We start from the raw sequence: 16,131 nt of genomic DNA, 5'->3' as shown, positions 1-16,131 counted from the left end.
CTTTTCCAGAATGTTTACTTGGAATCATGCAGTAGGTTCCTTTTATTTTTCAGATTGGCTTATTTAACTTAGTAATATGCACTTAAGGTTCTATTGTGTTTTCATGGCCTGATGGCTTATTTGTTTCAGCACTCAATATTTCATTGCTTGGATATACCACAGTTCATACATTCATCTACTGAAGGATATGTTGGTTGCCTCCAAGTTTTGGCAATTATGAATAAAGCTGCTGTAAACACCATACAGGTTTTTGTTTAGACATATTTTTCAACTCTTGGGTAAATACCAAGGATTGCTGGATTGAATGGTAAGAGTGTTTAACTTTGTAGGAAATTGCCAAAGTGTCTTCCAAAGTGGCTGTACCATTTTGCATTCTTACTAGCGTTTGGTGCTGTCATTGTTTTGGATTTTAGCCGTTGTAATAGGTGTGTGGTTATTTTCAGTTTGCAATTTCCTAATGGCATATGATGAGCATCTTTTCATAATCCTTATTTGTCATTAGTATATCTTCTTTGGAGAGTTTTAAGAATTTATTGTATATGTTTTGTAACAGTCCTTTATCAGATACATCTTTTGCAAATGTATTCTCCAAGTCTGTGCCTGTTCTTTCATTCCCTTGAATATCTTTCACAGGGCAAAAGCTTTTAATTTTTTTTTTTTTTGTATTTTTCTGAAGCTGGAAATGGGGAGAGACAGTCAGACAGACTCCCGCATGCGCCCGACCGGGATCCACCCGGCACGCCCACCAGGGGCAACGCTCTACCCACCAGGGGGAGATGCTCTGCCCCTCCGGGGGGTCACTCTGCCGCGACCAGAGCCACTCTAGCGCCTGAGGCAGAGGCCAAGGAGCCATCCCCAGCGCTTGGGTCATCTTTGCTCCAATGGAACCTTGGCTGCGGGAGGGGAAGAGAGAGACAGAGAGGAAGGAGGGGGGGGTGGAGAAGCAAATGGGCGCTTCTCCTATGTGCCCTGGCCGGGAATCGAACCCGGGTCCCCCGCACGCCAGGCCGATGCTCTACCGCTGAGCCAACCGGCCAGGGCCCAAAAGCTTTTAATTTTAATGAAGTCCAACTTCCAAGCTTTCTTTCATGGGCCGTATATTTTATGTTATATCTGAGAAGTCATCATTAAACCCAGAGTCATCTATATTTTTTCTATCTTATATTTTAGAAGCTTTATGGTTTTGTATTTAGGTCTGTGATCCATTTTGAGTTACTATTTGAGTTATTTTGAGGGTAATTATCTATGGCTAACCTTTTTTTTTTTTTTTTTTTTTTTTTTGGCATACAGATGTCTGGTTTCCAGCACCATTTGCTGAAAAAATTATCTATTCTCCATTTAATTGCCTTTGATCCTTTGTTAAATCAGTTAGTATACTTAATGTGGGTCTCTTTCTGAGTTCTCTATTCTGTTACATTGAGTAAGTCTTTTGCCTCTTTCAGGAAACTTTAGAATCTGCTTGTCAGCACCATAAAATAAGCAGCTGGGGTGTTGATTAAAATTGCATTGACTCTATAGATCAAATAGGGAATAATTGACACTTTAACAATACTGAGTCGCCTGACCAGGCAGTGGCACAGTGGATAGAGCGTCAGACTGGGGTGCGGAGGACCCAGGTTCGAGACCCTGAGGTCGCCAGCTTGAGCAAGGGCTCATCTGGTTTGAGCAAAGCTCACCAGCTTGGACCCAAGGTCGCTGGCTTCAGCAAGGGGTTACTGGGTCTGCTGAAGGCCCGCGGTCAGGGCGCATATGAGAAAGCAATCAATGAACAACTAAAGGTGTCACAACGAAAAACTGATGATTGATGCTTCTCATCTCTCTCCGTTTCTGTCTGTCTGTCCCTGTCTATCTCTCTCTCTGACTCTGTCTCTGTAAAAAAAAACAATACTGAGTCTTCCTATCCACGGACAAGGAATATATCTCCATTTGTTTAGTTCTTTTAATTTTTTATATTTTGTTGTTTGTTTCATACAGATCTTATACATATTTTATTAAATTTGTACCTAAATTTACCTTTATTTGTTGTTGTTATAATATAGTTTTTTATTTCAAATTCTAGTTCTTTGCTGGTACATTAGAAAGCAGTTGACTTTTTGATATGTCAATCTGGTATCCTACAACTTTGCTGTAATCACATATTAGTTCTAGTTTTTTCTTTCCTTGGTCTGTTCTTTCTAATTTTCCACATAGACAGTGATGTCATCTGCAAGTAAAAACAGTTTTATTCCTTCTGTCCCAGTCTGTATACCTTATTATTTGCTTTTCTTGTTGCATTAGCTAGGACTTCCTATACAATGTTGAAAAGGAGTGATCAGAGGGGACATTATACATTTGTCTTTTCTTGATCTTAATAAGAATGTTTCTAGTTTCTAATCATTAAGTATAATATTAGCTGTAAGGTTTTTTGTAAGTATTGTTTATCAAGTTGAGGAAGTTCTCCTCTATTCATAGTATGTTAAGATCATTAGTTCACTTTTCTCAAAACCTTCCACTGCCAGTATCGCTGTACCTCGTCATGCCTGCAGTAGATTTTTCTGGAGTAGTCTTTTCAGACACATGTCTTAGGTTAGTCAACACGAGTGATTTATATATCATTAAACAGCAGAAATGCTAACATAACCATATCATTATATATGCTTGCTTAAGTTTTTTCTTTAACATGCAAGGCCAAAGGGCTTCATTTGTCTATTTTATCACTTAAGCATATTTTGGCAATGTTAGCTAAAGCTGAAGCCCCTTACTCTTTGGTCTTAAACACATAAAATTAGCCAAAATTACCCATTAACTATATGATTCAATTTTTTTTTAGAAGCTAGAAATAGATAAGTTAATTGGTACCCTTCTGTTTTTTATTACTATTTTCCTGGTCAGAAACTGGTTTATAAGAAAGGTTAGACAGTGGGTCGGCAGAACAGGTGTATGAGAATGGCCCTATCACCATCAGTACCTGCACTGTCAGCTTGTTACTGAAATTCCTTAGAATTTGTTCTTTATTACAATAAGATTTTGACTTCTGATAAAATGCTAATACCTTGTTGGAGTAACTAATTACTTTTAGAATGAATATGAAATCCTTTCTCAAAGAGTTTAATAGGGCAAAGAGGAGTAAAAATAAGGAAATGGATATTTGAGGGACTCTCAAAGATAAATGGTGAAATACCTCATTGTGGCAGATTGAATTCTTTATCTAGTCATCTCTAACATATATACATAAAGGAAAATGAAAGTTTGCTTATCTAGATCAGGATATATCAATGTTTTTCAAAGCTAGTTTTAAACCACCTTTATCAAAATGTTTTGGGTGTAGAGATTTAGAATGCGATCCCTAGATTTTAGCCTTTTGCAAATTAAATATGTGAGACAAAGGAAGTTTTCTATTTGATAGTAAGCTCTAAAACAATAGTTAAAAATGTAAAATTGCTTTTTTTTTTTAACTCAAAGACAGATTGGGTAAGGGAAGGAAGTAGTGGTCAGGAAATAAATCAGTGCTTCCCACTAAAAAATGCATGCTTGTTTTATGTAACCACACTCATAACTCATGAGTTTCATTTCAAGAGAGTACACATGGAATACTTTTAAGCTGTAGTTTATGGAAATTGATCAGAACTTTTTTAGTTATTTTGTTCATGATGGCTTCTTTTAATACTACCTACTTCCTCCATGCTCGGATATGAGCCCTGGCTAATTATTGTCTTAAAAAATACTTTGTTGTGAAAACCTTTTATTGCTTTTTTGAAGCATAATGTATACATGAAATACATACAGAAAAGTGTACAACTCATAAGTATGTAACTTGAAGAATTTTCACACGGTGAACATACCTATATAACCAGCACCAAGATTAATAAACAGAATATTAACAGGAATCCACTCTGGGTTACCCTCTGTTACCATCCAGTAAGTACTCCCTGCCATAATTTTCTATCCCTGAGTTTAATTTGATTAATCTTAAAGATGGTTAGATTTTATTAACCCTTTGAGTAGTACGAATATTTATAAATGTATGTCCTCGTGCCTCCTGACCATCCAGAGTACAATTTAATTTAAAAACATGTAAGGTAACATTAAAAAAAGGCAAATGTGTGTTCTTCTTGTTTCCATAAATTGGTTATCAAACAAGCATGATTTTAAATTAATAAAACTGGAACTGGAACTAATTTTATTTTTTGAAAAAAAAAAACACCTCACTCCTGGGGTCAGCAAGCATGAATAAAACTCACTACTCAAAGGGTTAAGATAGTATTTCAGGAAAGATTGATGGTTGCGGTATTTTCTGAGTTCTGGCATGTTTGGGAATGCTAGTCTGTTTCCTTTATATGTAAAGGACAATTTGGCTGGATGATAACTGTCATATTTCCTCTTCATCAAAGACATTAGGAGACATTGCTACACTGCCTTATAGCCTGGAAAGGCCTGAAGGAACCTCTCCCAACCCATACCCCCTTTCAAGACTTAACTTTTCTGCCTGGATGCCCATGAAGAATCTTTCTTTTCTGTAGAAGTCTGGTAACTTGACCAGTTGATCACTGTGCAGGAGGGTTTCCTAAAACTTCATGTACACTTTCAGTCTGAAGATCCAAATCATCCTTTATATTTTGATATAACCATCCAAGGCAAATGTTAGAAATTATATTGTCCAGGACAAAGCTGGTTGGAAAGAAGAGAGAGGCAATAGACTAAATAGTAGAAGAATGAATTTGAAAAGGAAGAAAGACAGATATAATGACATACTGGGAACCACAAGTATGTCCATGCGAAATTATCTGGTCTTGGGGGAGGTATCTCCAATTTTTTTTTTTAATGTTTATTTATTGGTTTTAGTGAGAGAGGAAGGGTGGGGGGAGAGAGAGACAGGAACATCCATCTGCTCTTTTTTTTTTTTCTTTTTTCTTTTCTTTTTTTCTTTTGTATTTTTCTGAAGCTGGAAACGGGGAGAGACAGACAGACTCCCGCATGCGCCCGACCGGGATCCACCCGGCACGCCCACCAGGGGACGATGCTCTGCCCCTCCGGGGCGTCGCTCTGCCTCGACCAGAGCCACTCTAGCGCCTGGGGCAGAGGCCAAGGAGCCATCCCCAGCGTCCAGGTCATCTTTGCTCCAATGGAGCCTTGGCTGCGGGAGGGGAAGAGAGAGACAGAGAGGAAGGAGGGGGGGGGAGAAGCAAATGGGCGCTTCTCCTGTGTGCCCTGGCCGGGAATCGAACCCGGGTCCCCCGCACGCCAGGTCGACGCTCTACTGCTGAGCCAACCGGCCATGGCCCCATCTGTTCTTGTGTGTGCCCTGACTGGGGATCGAACCAGCAACATCTGTGCTTCAGGATGCTGCTCTAATTAACTGAGCTCTCTGGGCAGGGCGATATTTCCAATTAAAACAAACAAACAAAGCAAAGCAGCCTGACCTGTGGTAGCACAGTGGATAGAGCATCGACCTGGAATGCTGAATGAGTTCCCTGGTTCGAGGCCCTGGGCTTGCTCGGTCAAGGCACATATGAGAAGTGGTTTTGAGTTGATGTTTCCCACTCCTCCCCCTTCTTTCACTGTTTCTCTCCCTCCTTTCTAAAAAAAAAAATTTATAAAAAGGAATAAATAAAAAATTTTAAAAACCATTAAGAGAAATCATAAAAATAAATAAAATAAAGCCATATCCCATTTACCTATCTAGAAAGCCTTTTCATTTATTTAATATTTGTTTGCCTAAAGAGATTTAATTAGACAGCTTTTAGGTGATTCAACAACACAGGAAAAATTTTTGTACAGGTAACTGCCAACATTAAGTTGTGTTAGTAAATCAAACAGTTCATGTATAATTCTGAAAGCACTTTTTTTCTAACTGCTGATTTTATTGGTTGACATAATATATAATATCTAAATCGCTGACTAAATGTTTGGTGATTTTATTTTTAATGCCCACTATTTGAGTTGGCAGAATATAGCAGCCATAAGTTATTTCATACTAAAATTGTTTAAGCCAGAACCCCAAAGATGAAACTTTTTTTTTAGTTCAGAGATTTTATTCTGTTTAACATAGTAAAACCATCTTTAATGGAGAGTAAATACAAAATATGAAACGGTATTATTTTGTCATTGTGAATTTTAAAATAAATTCTGTTAAAAATTAGTCCTTTGTGCCATAAAACCAAAAGAAATGGGAAACAATCATAATGCAATTATTATTAATTTTTTACCAGAAGAGAGAAAAATTACATGATGAAGAAGAAAGAAAAAGTGCTTGGGTTAGCCAAGAAAGACAGAGAACACTGGATAGACTTCGAACTTTTAAACAGGTACTAAAAATACACACTCCTATTGTAAGATTTCTTTATTTGATAATAACTTAGTTTTTCCTTTGTTATTTAGAAAATATTTACATCAGACCTTTGTTTTTAAACTAATGTTTTCATTACATAGCTACCTCTTCTCCAGTTGTTTCCAGAATAGTCTTGTGACCCTTGGCCTACTACTTCAGTGTAGTATGAGAGGGATAGTCAAGGCCTCTGGGAAGCCTGGATTCCTTTTGAGTTTTATAAAATTAATTAATTTACTGCCAACTCTCCATTTTAGGCATAAACCTGTTATTGGTTCCACTTCTATCAGTCTATGATAGTGATTTATGGAAATGACTTAGTGGCAGAAGTGGACGGTGGATCAGCATACATGAGAAATGCTTCCGAGTTTTCTTACCAGACTAACCCAGGACTTCTGGACACTGATAGCACAGCAGCTCATTATTTTCTTTGAACTGTGCTTAAGCTGAATAATTTGTTGTTAAAGTGCTCAGGAGTCTTAACTTCTGCTGTCTGTGATGAGGGATCATCTTACACGTGAAGAAAGCTTTTGATAAAGTACTCTTAGCATTATGGTGAAGAGGGGGTGGAAAGACAAGGTCTTTAATACAAGGATAAACCTTGAGTTAAGTAAATGCATTAATGCTACATTTTACTCTAGTAAAACTATAAAATAAGAGTTCCTGTGTGTCTGTCAGTACTCTAAAAAATTTTATCTGTAAGCATTTAAAAATATGTATAAGAAATGAGTAATAGTTCCTTAGCTTTCTGTATATATTTCTTTGACACCATTTATGTTGTATAATTTACATTGCTGTTATTTTTTTTTTGTTTAAATTTGTTTTTTCAGTAAAGACCTTTTTTTTTAAATCATGTGGCAGTTTTCAATACTTGCTTAAGTTGATGAAAGGATATAAGACCTTGATAAAGGGTTTGATGATAAGCAGCTAATGCGGAGTTTGGTGATGACGAGGGTAGTACACTTCCGTACTGTGGTCTTTTGTGTAACTTTATTAAAGAATTTTTTCTGAAAATCACAAAAGCTCCCAAATAACATCTTTCATTTGAGGGAGAAAATAACCATTTATTCATAACTCATTTTAATGTAATTTAATCAGTTATGATAACTTCTCATTTTTTAGAGGTACCCTGGCCAAGTTATACTGAAGTCAACTAGACTGCGGCTGGCTCACGCGAGGAGGAGGAGTGCCCCCAGCCCTGTGCCGGGCGAGGACCAGTGCGGCGCTGCGGCAGGGGCGCTCCAGGGGGAGGAGGACAGTGAGGAGGTGGAGGACGGCAGAGTCAGGCTTGGGTCCCCGCAGACAGCAGAAGCCCAAAGCCTCGGACAGCTTGAGGAGACTTCATTACTACAACTTGAAGCCACTTCATTACCTCTCAGTGATGTTACCTCGCAACTGCCTCCCACTGTTTCTCTTTCACTTTTGAATAATACTGACCTTGAACCAGGTTCTGTTACCACAGATCCACTCCCACCACCTCTTCCTCCAACACCCCCTCCCCCCCCACCCCTTCCCCCCCCTCCCCCCCCACCACCTTTGCCTGTTGCTAAGGACAACAGCCCAGAGACACTGGAGAAAGGTCTGGCTGGAACGGAGGGGAGCGAGAAGCGGATCCCAGAGTCGGCCAGCGCCCCCTCAGCACGCCTCTTTGACAGTAGCCAGCTGGTCAGTGCCAGGAAGAAGCTCAAAAAGACTGCTGAAGGTTTGCAGAGGAGGAGAGGTAAGTTACAAAGGAATTGTCATGTTCCTTTGTTGAATAAAGTGAGGCATAATCAAAGGACTTATTTCATAAGATGTTGCATAGCTTTAAAACATTATTTTATTTTTAAACATTATTTGATAGCAAACAGGTTTTCAAGGTCAGAGCAGGGCAGAGTTCTTACCAACCCACATTGACAAATGTGTACAGACACAGAAATGTGCACCTTCTTTAGTTGGTAAGCATGTTTTTAAAAATATATTTTCTGAAACGACCCTTGATCTTTTTGCATAAGAAAGTCTGATTAGACCTGGGAAACACAAGAAAGATACTCACATTAGAAAGCGTAAGCCATCTGGTTAGAACTCACACTAGGATGACTTTGGCAAGACAGTATAATATTTGGTCAGATGTTTATTGAGGACTTTAGTATACACTCTGTTTAAAGAAGCAAAAAGGAGGCCTGACCTGTGGTGGTGCAGTGGATAAAGTGTTGACCTGGAATGCTGAGGTCACCAGTTTGAGACCCTGGACTTGCCTGGTCAAGGCACATATGGGAGTTAAGGAACAGGAAGTAATCTGTGCAATTTATTGCATGTTATATATGCCTTAAAGCTGTTTTTGAAAAGAACAGAAAAGAATCCTGGCTCTTAAGGAGCTTCAGCTGCCATAAAACATTCTGCATATTTTCAGCGGTAGAGCGTAGGCCTAGCGTGCGGAGGACCCGGGTTCGATTCCCAGCCAGGGCACACAGGAGAAGCGCCCATTTGCTTCTCCACCCCTCCGCTGCGCTTTCCTCTCTGTCTCTCTCTTCCCCTTCCGCAGCCAAGGCTCCATTGGAGCAAAGATGGCCCGGGCGCTGGGCATGGCTCTGTGGCCTCTGCCTCAGACGCTAGAGTGGCTCTGGTCGCAACATGGCGACGCCCAGGATGGGCAGAGCGTCGCCCCTGGTGGGCGTGCCGGGTGGATCCCGGTCAGGCACATGCGGGAGTCTGTCTGTCTCTCCCTGTTTCCAGCTTCAGAAAAATGAAAAAAAAAAAAAAAAAAAAAAACATTCTGCATATTTTATTTTTATCTGAGACCATCCTTAAAATATATTTTACCATGTCCCAAGTAGAATTTTATATGAAAAACAAATACAATCACTATAATGAACCAAAATTTAATTTAAATTTTTTTTTAAATCAGTCTGAATTTAGATTGGACTGCTGCATTATGGAAATCCTTTGTAGCCTCACCTGTGATACTCTTAAAGACCACCTCTTGCTCACACTCTGTTCCTTTCTCTCACATGGGAAATTTTAGAAATAACTAATAGCTGACTTAGAACTTGAGTCTTGGGATTTCTTTTAGCATAATTAGGATCTCGTGTGCTTTATGGCCCATTTTGTTAATGACGTTTTCGGTGTCATGGGCTAACACAGTCCTGAAGTCTAGAGGTTATACTGTAGTAATAGTTTGACTCTTAAGTGCAATCCTAACTGTAATGTTCTTTCATTTTTTAAGTGAGCTCACCCATGGATGAGGTGCTAGCTTCCTTGAAACGTGGTAGTTTTCACCTGAAAAAGGTTGAACAGCGAACTTTGCCTCCTTTTCCTGATGAAGATGATAGTAATAATATCTTGGCACAAATAAGGAAGGGGGTAAAATTGAAGAAAGTACAGAAGGAAGTTTTGAGAGAATCCTTCACGCTTCTGCCTGACACAGACCCTCTAACAAGGAGTATCCATGAAGCTCTTAGAAGAATCAAAGAAGCATCCCCTGAATCAGAAGATGAAGAAGAGGCTTTGCCTTGCACAGAATGGGAAAACTAACAAGTAAATGGTCTTACTTTCTTCAGTAGCTTTTGGTAACACAGCTTTTATATTGGGTAATGAGGTCTGTTACAGTTTATTGAGTCTGAGGTTTATTATTTATTGTACAGCTCAATTGTAGTTGGGTCATACATTTGTAAACTTCAAGTTTTACTTCTGTAGTTTCTAGAAACAATAGAAAAGCAGTTTTCAAAGATACTGCTTGTATATGCTGTTTTTCTATTCAGCTCATTATAGTACATATCACAAGAAGATATATTCCAATCACAGGACACTCTTATTCTAGCTTTAAAAAAACAGAAAAGTCTTCCTCTAACTGAAATATTTTGATTACAAACTGTTATGCATATTGAATTTTGATGTTCTGCCTGCAAAGAAATTTTTAAAGATCAGTCTAGAAAAATAATTTTATTAGCTGATTATTTAGCTTCTAAACCTTTAAAATTGAGGTTTATCAGTCTTATTATAATTACTGCATTGTTTAGTTAAAATTGCAGTTAACATAATACAAAAATTATAAACACATATCTTATTGAGTAGCCCTGTGGGTATTGGTTACATATTTGGCATTTTCCTAGGGTAATAAGAGAGTTATACTCCAGTACATTTTAATAAGTAATTAACTATAAAGGAATGTGGCACAAATTATGCTAAATACATAGAATCAGTAAAGATAATATATACTCCGAGTTATATAGTATGTAGCATCACAACATTTCACCAAAAGGGGGAATACTCATAGGCCTAGAAGAAGTAAAGAAAGAGTAATAAACTTCTTTATTAGCAGTTATTCTTAAATGTAATTGATTATAAGAATTACCTGGAAAGCTTATTAAAAAATTCCTGGCCCCAGCAGAGTGGCTTAGTGGATAAAGCAATAAAGCATCAACCCAGCATACCAGAGCTCATGGGTTTTCAACCCCTGGTCAGGGCACATAGTGTGAGTACACAACTAGATGGAGCAACTAAGTGAAACTACAAACTGATGCTCTTCTCTCTCTCTCTCTCTCTCTCTCTCTCTCTCTCTCTCTCTCTCTCTTTCTCTCTCTCAAAAGAAAAAGAGGGGGGTACAGATTCCTGACCTTCACTCCCCAGGATACTGACGAAATAGATCTGGTGTATATGCAGGAATACATTTGAATTTTGGAGGCTTAATACAAATTTTCATATTGATTACATGTGCAAAGATACTATTTTGGATATCAGATGTTACTAAAAGCAATTTTACCTATTCATTTTGGGCATGGGTCCATCAGGATAATCTTTTTATTCACTCCCAATCCCACCTCTCTCCAGCAGCATCTGCACAGATCAGTAGCTTAACAAAATGGGGCAAACCACATTCCTCTTGATAAGTGGTTGTGTGTTACCTTTAAAGTGCTTGAGATAACATTACAGAGCACCACGGTCCTGCCATGGGTCTTGGGCTTTTGTTGTCCTTTCCAAGGGCCGCCTTGTAGAGGCCCTGATTAACGGTCACTCTTGCATGGTTTACTGTTTTTGGATCCCAAAATAATTTCAAATCATTTGTGCTTGTACATATGTACACAGTGCTTTGTAGAGGGATGTAAATCTATCAGTTTGTCTACTTGGTGTACGAATGTGCCTGACTGGAAATCTTTTCCACAACTGGATGTTTATACATTGCCTCCCATATTTCAGTGCTGGCTACTTACTGCCTTGTCTCCTGCTCATAGTTTCTCAGTGAGCTGCTAAGGCTGTGCCTGAAACCACTATCTTATTACTGATTGGTTAATCCCACAGCCGGGCCTTCACATAAATGAGTGTGCTTAGTCCTTTCATTATAGTGCCTGAAGTGGCCCAGTCAGGGTACATGGCAGTTGCTCATTTCAGTTTTTCTTCTTCTATCCCACCAGACCCTGCCTAAACTCAGAGACACTGCAACAGTACTGCCTATATTCAAGTGGCTGCACAGTTATTTACAGCTCCAGATGTTAAGAATATGTGTATGATAAATACCACTTTAAAAATTGCCTAAAACTTTTCTCTTTTTGACTGATTTTTTTGTGGCTGGTGTATGATGTAGTATAATGTTAAGAGAAACAATGAAATACTTCCAGAAAATGGATGAGCTCAGATATCTGCAAAGCCAGTTTTAAAAAACAGTGAGCATAGGCCTGACCAGGCAGTGGCACAATGGATAGAGCATTGGACTGGGATGTAGAGGACCCAGGTTTGAGACCCTGAGGTCACCAGCTTGAGCGCGGGCTCATCTTGTTTGAGCAAGGCTCACCAGCTTGAGCCCAAGGTTGCTGGCTCGAGCAAGGGGTCACTCAGTCTTCTGTAGCCCCTCGGTCAAGGCACATATGAGAAAGCAATCAATGAACAACTAAGGAGCTGCAACGAGAAATTGATGTTTCTCATCTCTCTCCTTTTCTGTCTATCTGTCCCTCTCTCTGACTCTCTCTGCCACAAAATAAATAAATAAAATAAACACTTCCAAAACTAAGAAAATTGAAATCTTAAAAAAAAAAAGTGAGTGTATCCCATACCAGAAGCGAGCCATACACTAGTTGTCCTTCTCACTGACTGAGCAGGCATTGGTTAGGAGTTGTTTGACTGCCTGTGTGCAGTCGAGGGAAATCATTTTTAAAGGCCCTGAACTTTTAGATACTTCTCTACAGAAAGCTAAAAGGCTATAATTTTTATTTCCCATTATTAATTGGCTTTATTCTTAGAGACTTTATATCATTAATGTAATTACTTTTTTTGAGAAGATAATTTCTCAAAACTCCATGAAGTAAAAAGGAAAGGTCCCTGTTCTACCTGTCCTCCTCTAGAAGCTCTGCCCAGAGATTGCTGTAGGGGATAGTGTCCTTGAAGAGTATTTCTTATTTATTTATTTATTTTACTAGAAGAGGGCAGAGAGACAGACTTTCTCATGTGCCCCAGCTGGGATCCACCTGGCAACCCCAGTCTGGGGCCATGCTCGCAACCAAGCTATTTCCAGCACCTGAGGTGGAGGCTCCATGGAGCCATCCTCAGTGCCCGGGGCTGATGTGCTTGAACCAATTGAGCCATGGCTGCGAGAGGAGAAGAAGGGGGGAGAAGCAGATGGTCAACTCCCCTGCCTGTCCTGACCAGGAATCGAACCCGGGACTTCTACACGCCGGTTGACGCTCTACCACTGAGCCAACCGGCAGGGCCACAAGCATTTCTAAACATAAGGAAATATGTAATTATATAAACTTTCTTACTGTGTTTCTAATTTTACTGTGAGGTGCTTCTGAAACTTATGAAGTAACTAAAATGACGCTGTCCAATAGAAATACAATGTCAACCACAAATAGGATTTTTAAAGTTCTGATAGTCATATTTTAAAAAGTAATAAGGAATAGGTGAAATTGATGTTACTAACTTTATTTTACATGATGTATCCAAGATAGTATCTTCCAACGTAAAAAAATTTATGATGTAATTTTACATTTTTTTGTACTGAGTCTTCAAAATTCACTGTGTATTCTATACTTACTAGTATGAATTACAGTGTAGCACATCTCAATTTGGATGCTAAATATTCAAGGTTAAAGTGAAATGATCTATCAAAACAATAAAATTATATTTACTGAACAAATATTTTATACTACCTAATTTAAATCAAATTAAAAATTCAGTTTCTCAGTCACACTTTCACATGTAATAAATAAATATATTTATTACAGTATTAAATATAACAGAACTCTAATAAAATAAGTTGACATTTTATTCGTGTCCATGTCAGCTTTTATCTGATAAATAGGTCCTTTATATAAATACTCCTGTGCCATAGGTTAGCTCATACATCTCAAACACAACTATTTGGAATTTTAAAAAGTCCTGATAAAGCATCCATTTAAAGACTAATATTAATCCTATTCTCTAAATGTCAGTATAACAAAAATTGCTCCCTAGTGAATTTTAAAGATGTCATTTAATAATGGTTCTTACTATTCTGGCAGTTTATGAGGCAGACATTTTAAGATCATATTTTCCTTTTTGTATATAGTTTGACATAATGAAAGGAGTAACAAGGAGTAACAATGAAAGTGAATCTAACATACAACCTTTTAACCCTGATCAAAATCCATATGTAAGTTATTTTTATTGCTTTTTGAGTATAAGCATATCATTTTTTGTAAGTGTCTTGTAAACCATTTGTAGAAATGGCCATTTATATAAGAAAAGACCATCAGTGTTCATTCTGGATATTGCAAAAGGTATGAGGGAACATATCTACACACTACCTTTAATAGGGCATCCTTTTAAAATATACTTTATTTTGTTTGTAAACAGGTGACTCAACAGAAAGAAAAAAATACCTGCAGTTGAAGATTGATTCATATTCTTTTGGAAAACAAATGTTAAGCACTTGGTTCAGTTGGATTCCATTAAATCAGAGTGTATTGGCTCAGTGGTATGAAAAAAAAGGAAGCACAATTGGCAAATTACCACTTTTCCAGTCATTCCAATAGATGGCGGTTAGCATGAGTTTTAGATGTGCAGTTTTCCTGGCTGCAGTGAAGAAAAGGCCTTCAAGGAGATCCCTGTTTTCTACCACCTTCTCCTCCTGTCTGTCCACTTACACACTTGTAATGGCCAGTAAAGCTAGGGGTCACTCTGAGTTGGAAGAACACCGGGTTGACTGAATAGTCAACCAGTGCACTGAATAGTCATCTGCTTGAAAATTATAGAACTTCTTCCATATCAGCTTATATAAATAGTGTAACACTCTGAATAAGTTTTATCATGATAGCTGTAGGACAGGAATTGAAAGAAAATCAAATGGAAATGCATCTGATGAAAATTTCCACATTACTCATCTCCAGAGGAATTTTCATAAAGATGTTCAACAACATCTGGAAAGATACTAACAATGGAGATACATCTATTACCGTGTTTACCTCCGCATGATACATTTAACATGGCATATTTTTAGAAGACCACACACTCTTATCTACACTTTGTAACTTTTCAAAGTAAAAATTTCCAATAGCTCTTCATAATTGTGAATTTATAATAGTTTGAATTTTATGTGCAGTTTTGTTTATGAGAAGCAATACTAATTTGATAATATATCAAATTATGTTTAGTCTTTTTGTTTGAACTATTGCTTAATTACTATAACTCAACATGACTTTCCTATTGCAAATCATAAGTCAGGATTCTATAATAGGGATGCAGTTCTTAAGTCTTTTTATCATACACCATTTAAGTTTTTGTTTTTAAGTTCCACAGTGAAAAAAATGTGTGCTCTACAGATATGCAGAAGAAAGCAGACAGGCAGAACAGCCTCCTTAGCTGGCATTTCATTATCTTCACATGCTTTGAGTGGAATTTTGGGAGAGAGCCTGTTATTGTCACTGAATATTTAAACATATATGTAGCTCTCGATGCTGGTTTTGTTGTAATGGAGCCCTAAAGCCATTATGAACTCTCAGCTGGACTGTTGTGGACTTGAATGAAGGTAGATATGTTGGACTCAGTTTACAGTACTCTCTAGACCAGGGGTCCCCAAACTTTTTACACAGGGGGCCAGTTCACTGTCCCTCAGACCATTGGAGGGCCGGACTTTAAAAAAAAACGCAAATTACGAACAAATCCCTATGCACACTGCACATATCTTATTTTAAAGTAAAAAAAAAGAAAACAGGAACAAATACAATATTTAAAATAAAGAACAAGTAAATTTAAATCAACAAACTGACCAGTATTTCTGAGTCTAGGCCAGAGAATCTCTTGTAAGAAACAAAAGTTCTGGCCCTGGCCGGTTGGCTCAGTGGTAGAGCGTCGGCCTGGCGTGCAGGAGTCCTGGGTTCGATTCCCGGCCAGGGCACACAGGAGAAGCGCCCATCTGCTTCTCCACCCCTCCCCCTCTCCTTCCTCTCTCTCTTCCACTCCCGCAGCTAAGGCTCTATTGGAGCAAAGTTGGCCTGGGTGCTGAGGATGGCTCTGTGGCCTCTGCCTCAGGTGCTAGAATGGCTCTGGGAACTATGGGCCTGCTTTTGGCTAATGAGATGGCCAATGTGCTCCTCTCACTGACCACCAATGAAAGAGGTGCCCCTTCTGGAAGTGCGGCGGGGGCCGGATAAATGGCTTTGGGGAACGCATGCGGCCCGCGGGCCGTAGTTTGGGGACCCCTGCTCTAGACTGTAATTCTGATAAGACAGATCTTGGCCTTTATATGAAGGGAGGTAAGGACTGAAGTACCAAAAAGAACTTTTATTTCTTTTTTTTTTTTTTTTTCTATGAAGTTGGAAATGGGGAGGCAGTCAGACAGACTCCCGCATGCGCCCGACTGGGATCCACCCGGCATG

The 16,131-nt window shown here is 38.7% G+C and overlaps 1 protein-coding gene across 2 annotated transcripts in view; it reads left to right on the top strand.

Moving 5' to 3' along the window:
• The window catches only part of JMY (junction mediating and regulatory protein, p53 cofactor), a 91,428-nt gene extending 75,897 nt beyond the window's left edge, over positions 1-15,531 (top strand). For both annotated transcript variants that reach the window (XM_066381693.1, XM_066381692.1), the window contains exons 8-11: positions 6,189-6,284; positions 7,427-8,024; positions 9,510-9,820; positions 14,111-15,531. In XM_066381693.1, coding sequence (XP_066237790.1) covers positions 6,189-6,284; positions 7,427-8,024; positions 9,510-9,817 — 1,002 coding nt within the window. In that variant the 3' untranslated portion in view covers positions 9,818-9,820; positions 14,111-15,531. The remainder of the gene's footprint in view (positions 1-6,188; positions 6,285-7,426; positions 8,025-9,509; positions 9,821-14,110) is intronic.
• The last annotated feature ends 600 nt before the right edge of the window (positions 15,532-16,131 follow it).

Source organism: Saccopteryx leptura, chromosome 4 (genome assembly GCF_036850995.1).
Source record: "Saccopteryx leptura isolate mSacLep1 chromosome 4, mSacLep1_pri_phased_curated, whole genome shotgun sequence".
Lineage (NCBI taxonomy): Eukaryota > Metazoa > Chordata > Mammalia > Chiroptera > Emballonuridae > Saccopteryx > Saccopteryx leptura.
The sequence above is the reverse complement of the archived record's forward strand: the minus strand, read 5'-3'. Positions and strand labels throughout refer to the sequence as shown.